The sequence below is a fragment of the Rhipicephalus microplus genome, chromosome 4 (assembly GCF_043290135.1).
Source record: "Rhipicephalus microplus isolate Deutch F79 chromosome 4, USDA_Rmic, whole genome shotgun sequence".
NCBI lineage: Eukaryota > Metazoa > Arthropoda > Arachnida > Ixodida > Ixodidae > Rhipicephalus > Rhipicephalus microplus.
In genome coordinates this window covers 114,719,528-114,736,268 of record NC_134703.1, presented here as the reverse complement: position 1 = coordinate 114,736,268, position 16,741 = coordinate 114,719,528, and the positions used below count along the sequence as shown (strand labels likewise).

The 16,741-nt window shown below is 43.9% G+C and overlaps 1 protein-coding gene across 4 annotated transcripts in view; it reads left to right on the top strand.

The window, feature by feature from the left end:
* Nucleotides 1-8,095: 8,095 nt before the first annotated feature.
* Nucleotides 8,096-16,741, top strand: part of LOC119172300 (transmembrane protein 245) — a 57,731-nt gene continuing 49,085 nt past the window's right edge. For 3 of the 4 annotated variants that reach the window (XM_037423353.2, XM_075893548.1, XM_037423354.2), the window contains exons 1-4: nucleotides 8,096-8,799; nucleotides 13,756-13,984; nucleotides 15,052-15,140; nucleotides 16,238-16,354. In XM_037423353.2, the coding sequence (XP_037279250.2) occupies nucleotides 8,281-8,799; nucleotides 13,756-13,984; nucleotides 15,052-15,140; nucleotides 16,238-16,354 (954 nt within the window). In that variant the 5' untranslated portion in view covers nucleotides 8,096-8,280. The remainder of the gene's footprint in view (nucleotides 8,800-13,755; nucleotides 13,985-15,051; nucleotides 15,141-16,237; nucleotides 16,355-16,741) is intronic. The other variant, XM_037423355.2, reaches the window with a different exon arrangement.

Below are 16,741 nucleotides of genomic sequence, written 5' to 3'. Positions count from 1 at the left end.
GCGGCTTTCCATGCTGCGAAAAAGGGCAGAAATTCCTGCTCCAGCCATATCAACCTGAAAATAAAGCAGTTTATTGTAGAAAATATGAAACCTAGCGGGATAAATGGAATGTACCTGTCATCATCTGGGGAACTGAACGGCATCCTGTTTTGGTCCCGGCTTACTACGTGGAAGGTTGTATTTCTTATGTTGTGTATGGTGAACCATTTAAATATCATTTCCATCAGCTCGATGGTTGGCAGGCAGTCTTCAAACCCGAAAATGCCAAATCTGCGGCCGTATTGTAAGAGGTATCGTAAGGCCGATGTCACCTAGAAACCAAGGAGACGCGACATATTAAAAATGATCGGAATTATTTAGAGAGAGGTTTCTAAGCTTGGACGTTCGTATACAGCAAGTGAGACGAGTTACAAGTGGCACTGCAGTCATCAATAACGTGCACTTTTAAGTGAGTTTGTGTTAGTGAACATATATTTATAGAAGCTCTAATGATACGTAATTATTGTGTGGTAAGCAATACGCGCAGGTACATTCGTTAAGAAAGGGAAATTGTATGTTCAGATAACCATGCGCTGTTAGCAGCAGCAGTAGCAGCAGCTCATGTGCATGTTTTTATGTGACCATACTGATAAATATGTTAGCAGTTATATACGTATTGAATTACATTTTCACCATTTGCTTCCGTTTGGGTTCTACAAACAAATAAACCAGAAACTAACATGAATATTCACGTATCGTTTGCGGTGAATTACTATTAAAAGGCAGTTTTTGTACTGCTTCATTTGAACGAAAAGCTGCAAAATTTTTTCTGCTTCTGCATGAACATTCACTTGACGTAATATGATGTAAAATGAGTTGTGGCGTAATATTAGCGCATAAAAGTTTGCCCGAGCGCGCCAAAGAATTTGAGAAGTATAAACGTCACTACTGATAGAAAACTGCGAGCATGATTCTAGCTCAATTAGATGTATTTTTTTGTGTAATACAGGTTGCAGGAAGCATACATAATTTACAGCTAACGAAAAGGCATTTCCTGCATGACCTGTGTGCGTCACGCATTGTGATGTCTACAAGGAATACAGAGAATCTGGGAGTGTGTGACACTAACGCTAAATGGGTTTACACCTTTTCTTATACATGCCTGTGGAGAGAACACTTCAACGGCCCTCTTCACGCTTAATTTCTCGAAGTTCGTCGGGTAAACGTGCTTCTGCGTAAGGTTCCGAACAAGCTTGAACGACGACTGTTTTTCTGTTATGTCCAGCAACTTTCTCAAATACGTGGGGCTGTAGTAATGCCCATTGTTGAACAGAACGCGTTTGGTGGACAACATCTGGTTGCGGAGATTTTTCAGGATGTGGCAGTGGTCAAAAGAAAGGAAGAGCCTCCGATTCATATCCATTGGATGTCTGCAACAACAACAAAAAAAAATGAATAAATAAATTGGAGAAAGGCGGCGTTTGCGGTGTGAATAATTAGTTGCATATACGGTTTTCTGTTTTTTACCAAAGTAATGTAAATGTTAGCCATTCGAAGGACGTGTGCGTTGTTAATTATTACCTTATTATAAAATTTCTCCACTCATGCCATGATCCTGCAGGTCTGTGTGTGTGTTTTATTGAGATTACCTACACCTTAAATCTTCCGAAACTTTAAGTATACTCACCCATTCATACAGTCGCATGCAGGTGCGCATACATTACGCAAACGCGTAACGTCAATTGATTTGTAAAGACGGGCTATTTACAGCGATTGTACTGTTGATAGCAATCTTGTTATGGACACGGCTTTCTTATATGGCAGCGCTGATTAAAAAAAAAGAAGGGGGGGGGGGGGCTCTGATGCTGATACAGGCTTTTTTTTTTGTGCGACCAAGTCTTTTGTTTTTTTTTTCACTCAAACACGGCATGCATGCGCGTGCATACATTGATTGATAGATATGTGGGGTTTAACGTCCCAAAACCACCATATGATTTTGAGAGACGCCGTAGTGGAGGGCTCCGGAAATTTCGACCACCTGGGGTTCTTTAACGTGCACCCAAATCTGAGAACGCGGGCCTACAACATTTCCGCCTCCATCGGAAAAGCAGCAGCCGCAGCTGGGATTCGATCCATGCATACATTGAGGGCACACTGCGAATACATATAAAAAAATATTTACACTAGGCATTGCGCACAGCTTAATGCGAGCTGAGAGCAAAAATATATACTTAGCAACTTACGGCACAACTGGCATCATACGACCATTCCCTAACATGGTGAACATCTTTTTGTTCGAAGCGTGGTTGTCAGCTACAAGTCGGACCACTTGGAATCCTGCTTCTTCGATGGACTTAATTACTTCAAGTGTTAGTTGATGCAGGTGGTCTCCTTTTACTGACTGCGTGAAATAATATCCCACGGGTAGCCTGAAAAAGATAAAAATTAGCAGTATTCTGTAGCGTCGGTGTCAGCTGGGCTTAAAATCTCACTCCGTTGGAGAGAGGAGGATTGCTCATCTCGAGTGCTTGTCAAATAAGTGCACAATGCTAAAGTTGACTTGCCGGGGGAAAGGGGGGGGGGAGCCCTCCTTAAAAAATAGAAGACGACTCCCCCTGCCCCTCCCCAGACTTTCAGCCCTGGTCGCGGAATAGCACATCATTGGTTAATTAAAGACAACGTTTTCTTTTTATATCTATAGGTGGGGTTAGTCTTTCAGTCACAGCGAAACGTATAGTGATAGACAAAGTGATGATTCACTTACGTGTAGTGCGTTGATAAGCCTACAAATACAAAGGCGAGAAGGTGTGTGGCCAGCTCGTTCTGAATGCCCACTTCTTTTTCTAGGCCTCCCATTTCGACTAGGCCATGGACTTTGTCTCCTTTTTTTTCGTACGTCAGTGCTTGCTTTAAAGACATTTCATCCACAATCAAAGAGCCCATTTTTTCCTAACAAAAAAAATGGGGGGGGGGGGGAATTCACTGTTAACAGACATGCGTTATATATCGGCGGAGACAGTTAATTATATAAATAACCTTCTTTGTTGTTCCGTACATGACCCATAATTTAACAGAAATGATTAGGGTTTAGAGCAAACATAGCGCACTGCCGTATACTCTTAAACAATACATCTTACGTTCGAGTAATCCTTGCCACAGGTCTGGTCCCTGTTTATTCACTTTAAATCACTTTTCATTCGGCTATACTAGCATGTATTTTGATCAGTCAAACACTGCCGCGTGCGCTGCTTCCTTCGTTATTCGCGTGCATATTGTAAATAATTCTGATCGAAGTAACGTACCCGTTCGGACAAGTGTGTGCTTTCCGTGTGCAGCCTTTGCTTCATTAGCGACGAAACAACTGCTCCAGTACAGTAGCCAATGTAACGCTTCAGTGTCATGCGACTTGGAAGGGTGAGGCACCCAGACCTCCGCAACATTTCGTACCCGCAGGGTGATTTAGCTTGCCACATTATGGCCTGCCTGATGGTCACCTCTTTCCAACGGTGATTTTTCTCACGCAGGCATTGCAATTGCTCCTTCAAAAATTCAGCCTTCTTGTCGTTCTCGTCCAGCATTTCCTGATGATGAAAGGGCAGTTGAAATGCGTAAATCACGCGCAAGATAACATACTGGAAGAAAGCGGAAGTGCAGGGGAGAATGGAAGCTTGACCCGCTGAAACATCGTAGAGCAGGGAATGCCGGCGCATCCAACAATTCGACATTTACGTACTGGACTTGCCCTTGTCAAGACAAGTTTAGATGTTGTGGGAGAGTGAGCAAACGTTCACACACACGCTACTAAAGGAGGCTGTTGCTGTCCTGACAAAGAATAGTGCACCTGATTGTCGAAACCTTGCATTTGGCATCATTCCTTATTCAACAATTCATAATCGCGAGAAAAGATATGCGTTTACTCTTAAGACAATAATAGATGTTTCATGTCACCACGTGGACATTCAATTGCAGCTATGCTACATTAATGAATTGCGCAACTTCAGACTTGCGTCATGTTCAGTAACCGGCCACCGACTCACACATACGGACTAGCGGAAACTGTTCACTTACACTTTCCAAACCATTCCTTCCTTTTTGAATGCAATGCTGCTCGCTCAAGTTTATAAGGCAGACATCACATGTGCGTCAAGCGTGGCTTCCTGTACGAGCATAAACCGATCGGCCCATAGCACCAACACAACACAGCTTGCAAATTACTGTCTTTCCAGTTGTCAGTCCAATGTCCCTAATTGTTTGCGACGACAGAAATTTGAACTCGTTGTTCGCAGGATAAAGGAATAAACTCGGGGTGCGCCAATCACGCAAGGGGGTACACACCGACCTTCGTATCTTAAACACTTGCTCATGTGCGCGCTTACCCACCAACCTTCTTTTATTCCGTGTCCTTATGTCAGGCCTACACCTTCGTATGACCAGAAAGATTGCCAGCATCGGCGTACACTAAAATGTCACGTAAATTTATATGAAGAAGAAAATCTATAAACAGAGTTTCTCTCGAGCAGACATCATGACAGCGGACTTGTCATCCTTAAGGCTATAATTGTATTTCAGTCTTTCAGAAAACAAGCCTGCTTGTCGAAACGCCGCCTCGAAACAACTTTGCTAAAACTACTGATTAAGCGAGTTGGTTCATGATTATTTTCAGTGTTTGTGTGTGTGTAAACAGCGATTAAAGAATGGGAACAACCCCTGTTCACAGGTTTTTTACTGCAAGCTTCCATCCTCCCCTTTCTGACGTTTCTTACAAAAAAGTATAGGGACACTAAGTTAATAGACTGATAAATGAGTACCTGATAATTCTCTATCGTTCCTGTTCCGATCATACGACTATTAGAACAGAAAAAATTAAGACTAGGTTTAATGTTCTGAGTTTGGCGAACAATCTTCGACACGTGCACGTCGCTTTATGTTGCGTCGCTCCTTGTGTACTTGGCCGCATTGGCTGAGAACATTTCTTTGAAACTTGCTACTTCAGACCTTGCATCTACTAACACAGCAGTCTTAGACATTACCTGAGGCCGTCAAAGTATGACGTCACTGCTAGCCGATGCGCGAGAACTTAAGGGTAGCATCGCCACCTTTACAATCTCTTATAGTTTCGAGAATTCCTTCGCTCACCGGACGTCCTCTCGTAGTACGGGTGATGTTGATAGAATTGACTTACTCCTAAATTGTTATTATGTTCAGAGTCATTTAAAATTAAGTGCGAATATAAAAGGATTAATATAACATTCGTCCACTGACGTAACTGCGTACCTGCAGCGTTAGAGCGCCATTCGCCTCGGCGAGGGCTTTCATCTCGAAAAAATCTTTCTTTAGCTTCTCTAGCTGTGAATGCAAATTACTGTTCATTTCTTTCAGCCTGCTGCACTTCCGCCGCAACGTCTTAGTTGCCGCGACCAGGGAGCGCATCTTCTTCAAACCGATCGACGTTTGCGACGTCATGGAGCGCCGCACTGGCCTCTTCTGGTGTTCCCCTTGTATAACTGAACTACAGTCCTCCATGTTGTCCTGACTTGATGGAAAATGCAACCACTCGGCCTCTTGTGCAGTTTCAATTGGGTTTTCAGAACTATATACTTCCCCAGGCTCCGCTGATGCTCGCTCTTCTTGAGAAGAATCTGCGTTGGACGTTCCCCTGTTAAGCCGAAAAAATAGCGAAGCATGACAGATATATTGTCCCGCTAAACGCATAAGGGAATACTGCTAACATTATTCTTATCCGTTGTTGTGTTAGACTTCAAGTTTTACTTACAGTATTTTTACTTGTATGGGTGCCAGCGTTGTTTCCCCCTGCGTTCGTTTTAGCCGCTTTTTCCGCGGCATTGGATCTTGCCCACGTGGATCAGGAGAAGCGGGAAATAAGGAAGGCACGGCTGTGGGCTTCAACATCTTCCTTTTCGTCACTGTTCTGTAATCTTCAGCGGTAAAATGCAGGCTGCATACCTTCGACCGGTCGCTGGGCTCCCAGCGATGCTTTCCTGAACCTTCATCAAAGGTAAAGGCGTATACGCATGGCTAGCAAGATTGCAAAATAACAGTCCATAACACCTTTTTTGTAATTAATTTTTCCAAAATGTAACAAGCCAAATGGGGAGGTTAAGAAAAAGCATAGCCACGATTTTATTCTGGGGAAGTACCTGTATACCCATTTAGTGCATTTTCATATTTTCTCGCAGCCTTTGTAAATGTCTTTTTAGATGACTACATTCGTCGATTGATGTTTAGTGATGGTACGTGGTCGAGTCCAGTGGCATACTTGAAGCCCTTTATTCGAAGAGCTCATTGGCTATACAAGGTTTCATAACAAAGCTGAATTTCCTAATGGCTGCTCAGTAACGAAGCGCGACCCAATACGACAGAGCCGAAACCGAGGCGCACTTGAGCGCCTTGGTCTTGGTTTAGAGCGCAAACCTCTAACCTGTACAATGACTCCGCCGTTGACGACGATGACTTCAGTGGTTTTTGTTCTTTTGCATTCTCCAAAACGAATCTTTGTCATGCATGATGTAATCTCAGATGCAGCACGCACATAAATAGAGTATCTGTCGCTGATTATTCCAGGTTCCTCATTTCGGTTTCACCGGCTGGGTCTCTTAACCCTCACAGAGCCGATGGGCTCATTGCACGAAGGACTTCAATTATGTCATTATACCCGACCGCCTGCCAGCCCTATATAGAGTGAACAGTTAATCGCCACATTTCGTTACCGGCGTAACGTTTCTAATTACCTTAAGTAAGCTTATACAGAAACGAACAAAGCTGTATGGGAAGATAGAGGTTTGAGATGAGAAATACATTTGACCAAATTCGGTCGCTAACTTCAGTGACACCCAGTGTTCAAGAGTTGTCCATCGCTACACACACACACACACACACACACACACACACACACACACACACACACACACACACACACACACACACACACACAGAGAGACAAACTGTGGAGGCAGCACGTAAATATTTCATATCATTAATTTTTTTATGGATTTCGGCGGCATTTGTTGAGGCAGCCTTCGGGAAGGGTGCTCGAACCCCTCGCAACCCACCGCTACGCATTTTTACATAATTTACAGATTTCGTATATTTACTTTTTTCTTGTGTGCTATATTTAAATTTCTTGGCACTATTTGTGGAGCCTGCCATATTAGCCGCGGTACTTTAAAAAAGCTTTCATGTTTTTTAGCTCAGTGAATTAGCATAACACACGGAAATAAAGTTTACTAAAGCACCCTGGTGCTTCTTGCTAGCTTGCAACTCGTTCTGAATTGAAACGACTCTCAAAAACACAAGACTCACCTTTTCTTCCAATTGCCTCGATCCATTCTTCCCGTATGTCTGTGGCAGGAAACTCGTGAAAACTTACTTTACTTTGTTTGCCTTGTTCCGATTTGCAATATGGCACGCAGCAATACACCATACTTACATTTGAGGTGTCAGCTCATCTAAAAAAAAAAAACTGCACGCGGCCACTATTAGAGCTGACTACTGCAGCTATCTGCCGTCTGCAAGTTTCTGCACACGACCTACTGTGTTTCTGCGTATCTTCTGCAATTTGTGTATGCGTATCGTCTGGAACCATCGTGATTCAGTGTGAACAATGAATGCCTAACAATAGTTTTTTTATCTCGTTGGACTACGTTTTCATTCAAGAAATATTTTCATAATAAATTTTCCTTCATTTGTAGAAAAGTTCCCGTCTGCTTGCCACTGTGACCCTTTGTGTGCTTTTTTTACGGTTCTATTTCTGCTTCAAACGTCCACACGAATGCAGCCAACTCTGACGAGGAATCATATCGCTTTATTTGCCATATTTTACACATTCATACACAATTCATGCACAATAAGAACGATTTGCACTGCCACAGCGATGGCTGAAGCAGACGACAGCGAACAGGTGCTGCCTAGCGCCACGCCGCTCGTAGGTGACGGCCCTAGCGGCAGAAGGTATGAACTAGAACGTGGGCGCTGGAAGAGGTGCTCTCTGGGCAGGTCAGGAGTGTAGTAGGTCATGTGCTGAGCCAGCTGAGCTTGCAAGTAAATAAACGTACGAAGTTACCTCGGGACCTGCTGCCAAAACCGTTCGTCGCTCGATTCATGCGGGTCCTTCTCGTAACGTCGCAATTTGTAGCAGAGCGGTATGGTGTGACGTGCTGTCGTCCTTCGTAGCGTCGTCGTCGGGCGGCAGCAGGTATACAAAACCCGCGGGGCCGGGCCGTACGCGATGGTCGCCCCGCCCGTCTTCGCCGCACGCTGAAAACATCCGAGCGTGGTGTAGCGATGGCAGCACCGAAGGACGTATCTCGCTCGCCGTTCGAGTTCCTCAGCCTCGTGCCGCAGGGCCATGAGAAGGCGCTCAAGCTGGCCGTGTACAACACGGCGACGCTCGTGTTCGCCGCCTTCGTGAGCGCGGCCGGCGTGGCCGTGTACTTCATACTGCAGCCTTTCCTGGGCCCGCTCCTGTGGGCTCTCCTGTTCGGATCGGTGCTCCACCCGTTCAAGCGATCGCTGTGCCTGCTCCTGGGAGGATGGCTGGACGCCCTGCGCGAGGCGGGCACCCCGCTTGCCGTGGGCGTGTTCTGCCTGCCCTTCCAGGTAGTCGACAGCGTCGCCGAACGCGCCTGCAACACGGTGCTGCGGTACTTCAAGTGGTTCCTCGCCGCCTCCGTACTGGTGCCGCTCGTCTACTTCGCGCACCACTTCTTGCCCGTCACGGTCGCCTGGAAAGTGTTCGCCGTCCTGCGCGTCTTCTACCACATCGTGTCGGCCACGATGGAGATCTTCTCCTCGGGATGGATGGTAGGTGCCACCTCGGAGACCGCTGCTGGTTAGCTTTCCGTGGGAAGCGAGAGTGCATCGCCGACGGCATCGTCCAAGTGTTTTCTTGTTTTGTTTTTAGCGTGGTCGGTGGCAGCCTCTAGGCTCTGAAAGCACAACCTTGTATGTTCGTTGAATCAGTGTGTTAGCAGGAGCGAGTCATTCTACTCGTGACCTTACTTGTGTAAGGCGACAAACCACCAGGTATTTGTTTGAATAAGCCTTGAAGATCGACGTACTTAAACGTCCCATCCATCTGTCTCGGTGACTGATCGCCTTTGGCATTCTGCTACGTAACAAGAGGGCACGGGTCCGAATACCGTTCACGGCTGCCACATTCCCGTTTGACCGAAAAAAAAAAGGGATACAGAAATGGTTTTCAGGGGGCTACGTTACAGAAATATATACAGAAATTTCAGGGGGCTATTTTTGGCACTTTGTCGCGGAATGCGTTGACGTTTTGCCAGTCAAAACGACGTATTTCGGTTTATCTTCATTTGAACTTGTACACATTATGTAGGGTGTTGTAAGTAAACCATACAAGCGTGAAGTCAGCATGAACTTGACTCTGCAAAACTTGGTGGTTGCTAGATTAAAGCACAAGATGAGGATAGAAACATTTCTCATGTGCAGGAATGGCAAACCAATCTCGTTGGCTTCAGTTCACCAGAGCAAAGCGGAGATTTCCTTTTGGCACTGCAGCAATCTGTGTCCCTCTCTCACCCTGGTGCAAGGCCCCATTAGAAACCTCCCGGGGTTGAGACACACATTGAGCTTTTAACTTTGTTTACTTCCTGTGACCGTTGCCAGCTCTAATTTCTCATGAACAGCGCGGGCAGGGGAGGGGTTCTGTGGCTTTTTTTTTTTTTGAAGCTTGCTACTTTGCCTCCAGTGGAGACTTGGCTCCAGCCCAGGTGCTTGCAAAACAACGCGAGCCTCAAGATGTTTGTACTCGGTCAGGGATACGCACAGTTGTTTGTGCCTTCCTGTGCCATGCGCTGCTCATTGCCTTCGTGGCTGCTTCATCAAACGGCTGTTTACTTTTGCACACTTAACGGTGCGACTCGCTTGCAAGATGGGTTCGCAATTGGCATGAGCAGCTGTTATGGCTGTTTACCTTTCCGTAGGGAGCTGGTGCCACTTTTGCAACAGTACAGAAATGATGACACGCTTGTCGATAGGAGGAGCTGACGTGCAAGTGCTAATCCAGTCAGTCTAACCAGCGTCTGTGGGGTCCCGACTTCTTTTTTGGGTCTGCATTTATGCGCCCTGTTTTTAAGAATGAATTCTTACCGACTAGCTTATCTCTTCATGACTCTGTGCTAATGCAGGATTTGTATTCAGGAAAACGTTTTGCATGCTAGACATAGAAGTGTAACTGAAGAATATTGCAAAACATTGTGACAGACTATAAAAGGGTTTCTGTGACTTCGCTGTTTGCCCCCCCCCCCCCCTCCCCCTTTTTTGTTGTATTTTTTCTTTTATGGAAGCATCTGCTTTGCAAAAGCGTGGGTACGACAGGTCTGCAGAAGGAAGTTCTGACTCACCCTAGCACAAAGATAAAGGAAGTAAGAAAGGTGAATCGTGTGCCGCTATCTTGCCGCCATTCAGCAGCTGTGTATCAAGGCTATTGTTCATTCTGCTCTACACCTGTTGCTGTGTTACTGCCTAGTGCTCTAGAAATAGACAGGAAAGAGGAAATGACTTAGATAAAGAAAAAAAAAAGTGCTTTTGAGAGGAGCCATACACAGTGTTACGAGTCAGATAAAGCTGTCTAGACAATGTGGTTGTGTTCACAAGAGCCAATTGTTTCTGTATGCCCGAAATAGGAGCGTAAGCTTTTGCTTAGAACCGCTTAGTGTTTCCAAACACTCTTTAAATTCACACCGCTCTGTCTATTTTCACAAATGTGCAAGGTTCATTTGTACTGTGCAGCAATACACTTGATTGAATTACGATTGCTGAGGATGCTAGCTGACAGAGAATAGGGGTTGGCTGGAAGATGAATATACAAAGAGAAGTGTTTGAAAGATTGGTGAGAAACATGACTGTCAGCCTCTGGAATCTATTTTAAAGTACCTACTGTGTTTATATAGGCTAATTATGAAATATTTCTTTAAAACTAAACAAGGGACATAAAGTGAAAGCAATACAAAGGCATACTGCCACGTCCAGCCGTGATGATGGGGAAGCAAAACAATTCTATAAGGATACAAAATTAGCAGTGCAGTACAACAGAAAGGGGCATCTAGCTATGGTATTGACTCTAAGAATCCTTTCAGACACCACCTAAGAATAACTGTAAGTGCATCAAATCGACATAACATTATTTTAATGCACTCAATATTTTATTATAGCAAAATAATGTAATTAAATATTTATTCTGAATTAATTCACCTGAGGCTAGAAATACAATGTGAATTCTGTCGCTCATTTCCAGCAAAAAAAAAAAGCGGGAAGCAGCATGTCAAACTATTCTGTCAAACATGGTAGGGCGTTCAGTAGTGTGACTACATTGAACTGTAAGCTGCAAAGATAAAGTTAGATCAAGATGCATTTATTATGCAGCAAGTTGAATTTATCAAGCGGTTAGAATAGCTTGTTCACTTTTAGTCACTAGTTGACAAAAACAGCATCAAAAAGTAGTGTTCATAATTGTGTACAATGTTGCAAAGACGAGAGGGAATTAGCAGAATTAAATTGTCTCTGCATAATGAGCATAATGAAGTGGACATGGAAATGCCCTTATGGAGAAACAAAGAATGAAATAGGTATCATTAAGTGTAGGGATTCGAGGATAATGCAGGACATAGGAACAGCAAACAAGATAAAAAGCGGTAGTTATAGGTTGCTGAAAGTGAAGATCACACTCAACTTAAAAATACTCAACCTAGTCACTGTAATGGATCTGAGAACAAGTGGGTCGCAGATACCGTAGCAGATATGAAAAACAAATGGACCTGGGCTTGTCATGCCATGAAGATGGCTAGTCGATGGTTGTACGCATATTTGAACTAATATATGCATATTTGTGGCTTTAACATGTCAGCAGAATCCACAGGACAGGGTTGATTCGCAGGACATGGGGGAGGCCGTTGCCTATAATGGGCGTTGCCTATAATGGGCGTATAACGCATCCTTGACCACGTGTGTCTGTAAAGATGGTTTCACTGCAGTTTGGGGGCACTGTGCCGTGAAATGCTTTTTCCAGGAAAATCTGCGCTGTTGCGAAACGGCCTTCATGGTTAAGTGTACATATTGTATGCCTTTACCTCAATTATATCTAGCGTTGAAAACCATGTTATATGGGTTTGTATGTGCTAAGTAAACTTTAAAATGTAATGTATTTACTCCTTGGAACTTACACCGTACTTCTTTTCAAATCTTGCTGCTTTTCAAAGTTGCTTCCACTTTCCTTCAAACCAAAAAAGCGGCATTCACGCATGACTAGTTTAAAATCTTAAAAATACGGTGCAAGTTAGTTGGGCCATGACGAAAATTCTCATTTTTCATTATAATATGTACCATTCAGTTCAAAATTATTCGACTAAATGACTATTGTCTTTGAAATCATTTGGAAGCTCAAGCTTACTATTTGCTGATTCTTAATGAAATGAAATCAATTAATACAGGACATCAGGGTTGGAGAGCATTGGGAAAAGCATGCATCATGCAGTGGATGGGAGATAGGCCGACAATTATGATGATATTAACGAAGGATTCTTATCATGTATACAATGTTAAAGGAGAATAAATATAGGTCAGAGGCACATACTGCAAGTGTAACCAAACCATGATTGGTAGCTTCCTGCAATCCTTAAAAATTAACATGGGCAGTCATCGCAATCTACTGGTACTAACATATTGAGCAGAATTCGGAGCTTAGCAAGAGCCTTGAGTAACATGGAAGGACTTCACTGCAAGTGGTAACAGAAAAAAAAAAATGTTAGGCTCAACATCAATAAGAGAGAAAAAAAAAGTTATGGGAATTAAAGAACAGGTATAAGTAGCCGGAGTTCAAGTTACTTGATCATGCAAGCGTTCAGTCTATACTTGAGGCTTGAAGTGTTTTCGTTCAACTGTTGTAGAAAACGATGATAACAGAAACAGTGTCCAAAAATTATGCAAGGAATGAAACAAATTTTTGTTCAATATATTGCTGATATTTCTTAAGCCATCATCATCTCTTCAATATCTTTGCTATTGGCAACAGATACTGGCAAATAGGTTGGCCACTGGCGAGATGTCTTTTGACATGCCAACTGAGGAGTACCTTTGATTGCACCAGACTGGAGAACTGTTATGGCTGAATAACCCATCAGAGGTGCCACATTTAATGGGTAAATGACAGTTATCTCTATCATAAACCTTGGTACACCTTGTGGACTTTTGCAGGCCTGTTTAAAAGATTTACAAGACACATCATAAAAATATTACACTGCCATTCCATTCGGTCATAGTAGAAGACCAGTAGCAAAGCTGCACCTTGGAAAATAGGCTCATGCAAAACGTGTGACAAGAGACTGAGTGTTTTTTTTTGTTTTTGGAATAACCTGGCTTACACACAATGACTCGAGCATGTGTCACCTTTGTGTCTTCTCCACATCACTTGGCCACTGACTTTCTGAATGAGTAACAATGACGTCATTCCGGGCTGATGAGACCATACATCAATTCAGTACCATGGATACACACTGTGTGGAGCTTCTGTATGCTTTCTCTCCTAACGCACCTCTCTACGGTGGCTGCATGGGCGCGGATGCACGCAAATCCTTCCCTGGACCCCAGCCCTCGACAGCTTTACTGTAAGAACTGCTTTGTGAGGCCCCTTGTTATACTGAAAAATTAGATATAATGCAAGCATCATGCATTGCATTGGCTATTTATGAGCAAGGTTTTCCTGCTGCAGTGTCTTACTGCACGATTTAATGTGCGCAGGTCTGGGGCATGTTGGTGGGCTATCTCGGTGCGCTGGTGTTTTGGTGGACGCCACAGACAGAAGGGCCCCTTCGGGCCATGTCACCTGCTGTTTGGTTGGCGGTCGTATGCCATCTCGCCACTGTGGCAGGCATGTGGCGGGTGCCAATCCTGGCCGCTTTCCTGGCCCTGCTTGCCACGGGATTCCTGGCCGAGCTACGTGGGGCCACAAGTGAAAATGGGGAGCATGGTGAGCATGGGTTTCTGTTACAATGCGGTCGAGAATGAAAGAAAATGGACGCTTGATTTTCAAGCCACAGTTTTTATAGAAAGCATAAGCTTGAACAGCATGTGTTGACACTCGCTCTGCACTGGCCATCTAAAATGAAATAAACGGCACGAAAAATAAAGATGAGCGAGGAACGACAAAAACAGGTGCACATTTTTTGCGCAGTTTGTTTCGCTCAAGTCTTATTAGGAGATGGCAGCCGACCAATAATCCCTCGCATACCACCTCAAGGCATCAAATCTGCCAGAACGAGATGCTCGCTATGAATGAAAGAATTCGTTTTCTTTGTTAGACACAATATTAATGTGAACTTACAGACAATAATGCCAGGGACTGTAGTACTGCAATAGTAATAAGACACTTTGTGAGTGTTATGTGTATTTGAACGGTCAAAAAACATGGTTTCAAGTTACATATTTTTAGAAAATTCAGTTGTAAATTGCTAATATTTTATCTCTAAATGCCATGCGATTATTAATTCACATGGCACATGGAACCCCAGAATTGTGTTTAAATAGACCCGCCGCGGTGATCTAATGGCTAAGGTACTCAGCTGCCGACATGCAGGTCGTGGGATCGAATCCAGCTGTGTCGGCTGCATTTTCGTTGGAGGCAAAAATGCTGTAGGCTCGTGTGCTAATATTTGGGTGCACCTTAAAGAACCCCAGGTGGTCAATTTCCGGAGCCGTAATCATATAGGGGGTTTGGAACATTAAACTCCACATATCAATCAATCAATTGTAATAATGAAAATAATAATTTTATTTTCTATCTTTGCGAGATACAGATGGGGGATTGTAAAAAAAAAAGCCGCCTCCGGACAGCTTGACTAGCCTACAACCGTATGTATTTGACATAGGGTTGTATTTAGCATGTATTTGGCAATTGTGTTTAGATGTAGCGCTATTAATGACTTTTTCCTGCTATTCTTCTACTGAAAATAGCAGTCACTTGTATTATCATAGCTTGTTCCTTGGACAGTTAAGATACATAGAATGATGTGCCAAGTAATGTTTCTCTCATTGCAGGAGCAGCAGAGCCGGGTTCGCCTTGTGTGAGCACATTGTATGCTGGCTGGGCATGGCTCACAGGGTCATCTGTGGCAGCATCAGCTCAGGTAATGCACACCTGTTCTGCCTTTTGACATACTGCACTACTCTCTTTAAGGACCTTATTCGCAGGTGGCAGCAAAAGCATGCTATGCATTGCCAGCAACTCGAGCAGCGGGGGAACAACTGAAACGGCCTTAACTTGTGCAAATGTATCTAAAAAGCTTTTGAACTCATGACTAAAATAGCATATTAGTGATTGGATAGGCCATATTTAAACATGAAAAAAAAAACAGCTCTTAGCTTTTGGCTTATCAGCAAAATGCCATAACTAGAAGCGAGATGCTTTTTAATGTCTGTGCTTGCTTGCCTGCATTTTGTCACTTGGTGAGACTCATTCTGTGTCCCTGCATATTGAAGTGGTGCATATTTGTTTACAAGAAAACAAAGATTTTCAGCCTTGATCCATAGACTGCATGAAGGCAAGTGGATGGCAGGCAGCAAGTTGCATCGACATTAGCTGTTTGACTTAGTGGACTGAGAGGAGTTTAAGAGTTCATATTTATTAGTCAGCATAAGTACCTTACTTGCTACAACCGGAGCATACAATAAGGGGAGCACATACATTTAAGTAGTGACTTAAAATAAGGTCGAAACTGTGCATCTGTACAAATTAGACGCACCATAACGACAACATGCTATATCTTGGCAACTCTTGCATGAAAGCTGCTGGGCAAGTTAGTCGATCAGGAAAGAAACATAACAAAATGCTATACATCTGCTGCTAATGGTTTTACACCTAGCACTTGCCATGGGTTGAGCTGTAAAATAATGACTGTTTCGTTGGTTGGTGATAACAGCCACAGTGGCCATGATGGCAAAGGGCAAAAGCTCTTACGCACTTATACGTATGCACGTTTAAAAAATTCAGGTGCTTAATAAGCTTAATCCGGATTCTCTCTTGGGAACATCTACCTGCTTCTTGTTCCTGATTGGCTGACACGACTCAAAGCTTTCACTGCTCTGTGCCCTGCAGAGCTGTGTAAAAACATTTGTATGATATAGTATCTGTAGCACAGTGTGCTGCGAGTGTGTTATTATGCAAGGCCCCCTATACCTGTTGTCAGTACGGAATTCGGAGATGAGCCCAAGTGTTTGGACTTAGGACCACCTGGGCCCTCCCAAGCCGATCACCAAGAAGCGGGTGTCATTCAGCCTTGAGCCAGACACTGTGTTTCTGCCTGGCATGGCCCCACCAGAGTCTACACGCAAGTCCTCTCAAGTCAGTGGGCACAGCAGTAAAGTCATCTGCCTGTTGCATAACTCGCTAATCGGTGTGGTGTGCTGTGCCCCCGTTTGGTCCCTGCACGCTTGGTTTGTCTCCAATTCTTCACTTCACACGTACCTATTGTTGAATCATTATAGCAGATTCATAAATGTTAAAGGGCCTTGCAGCGCTTTACGAACATGGTGAGAAAATGTTGCCGATAGATAGTCCAGGCTTCTATGAACATGTGGGCCAAATATTATAGCACTCCACACAGCAAGGCTGTTATGATTATGTTAGAATAATAGAATGTGCTCACACAGCTAGAATGTGCTCACTGTTCTCGCGACAAATTTTGTAATAAGTGGCCTGACTGTGTCATAGGTGAAGAAACTCGGCCAT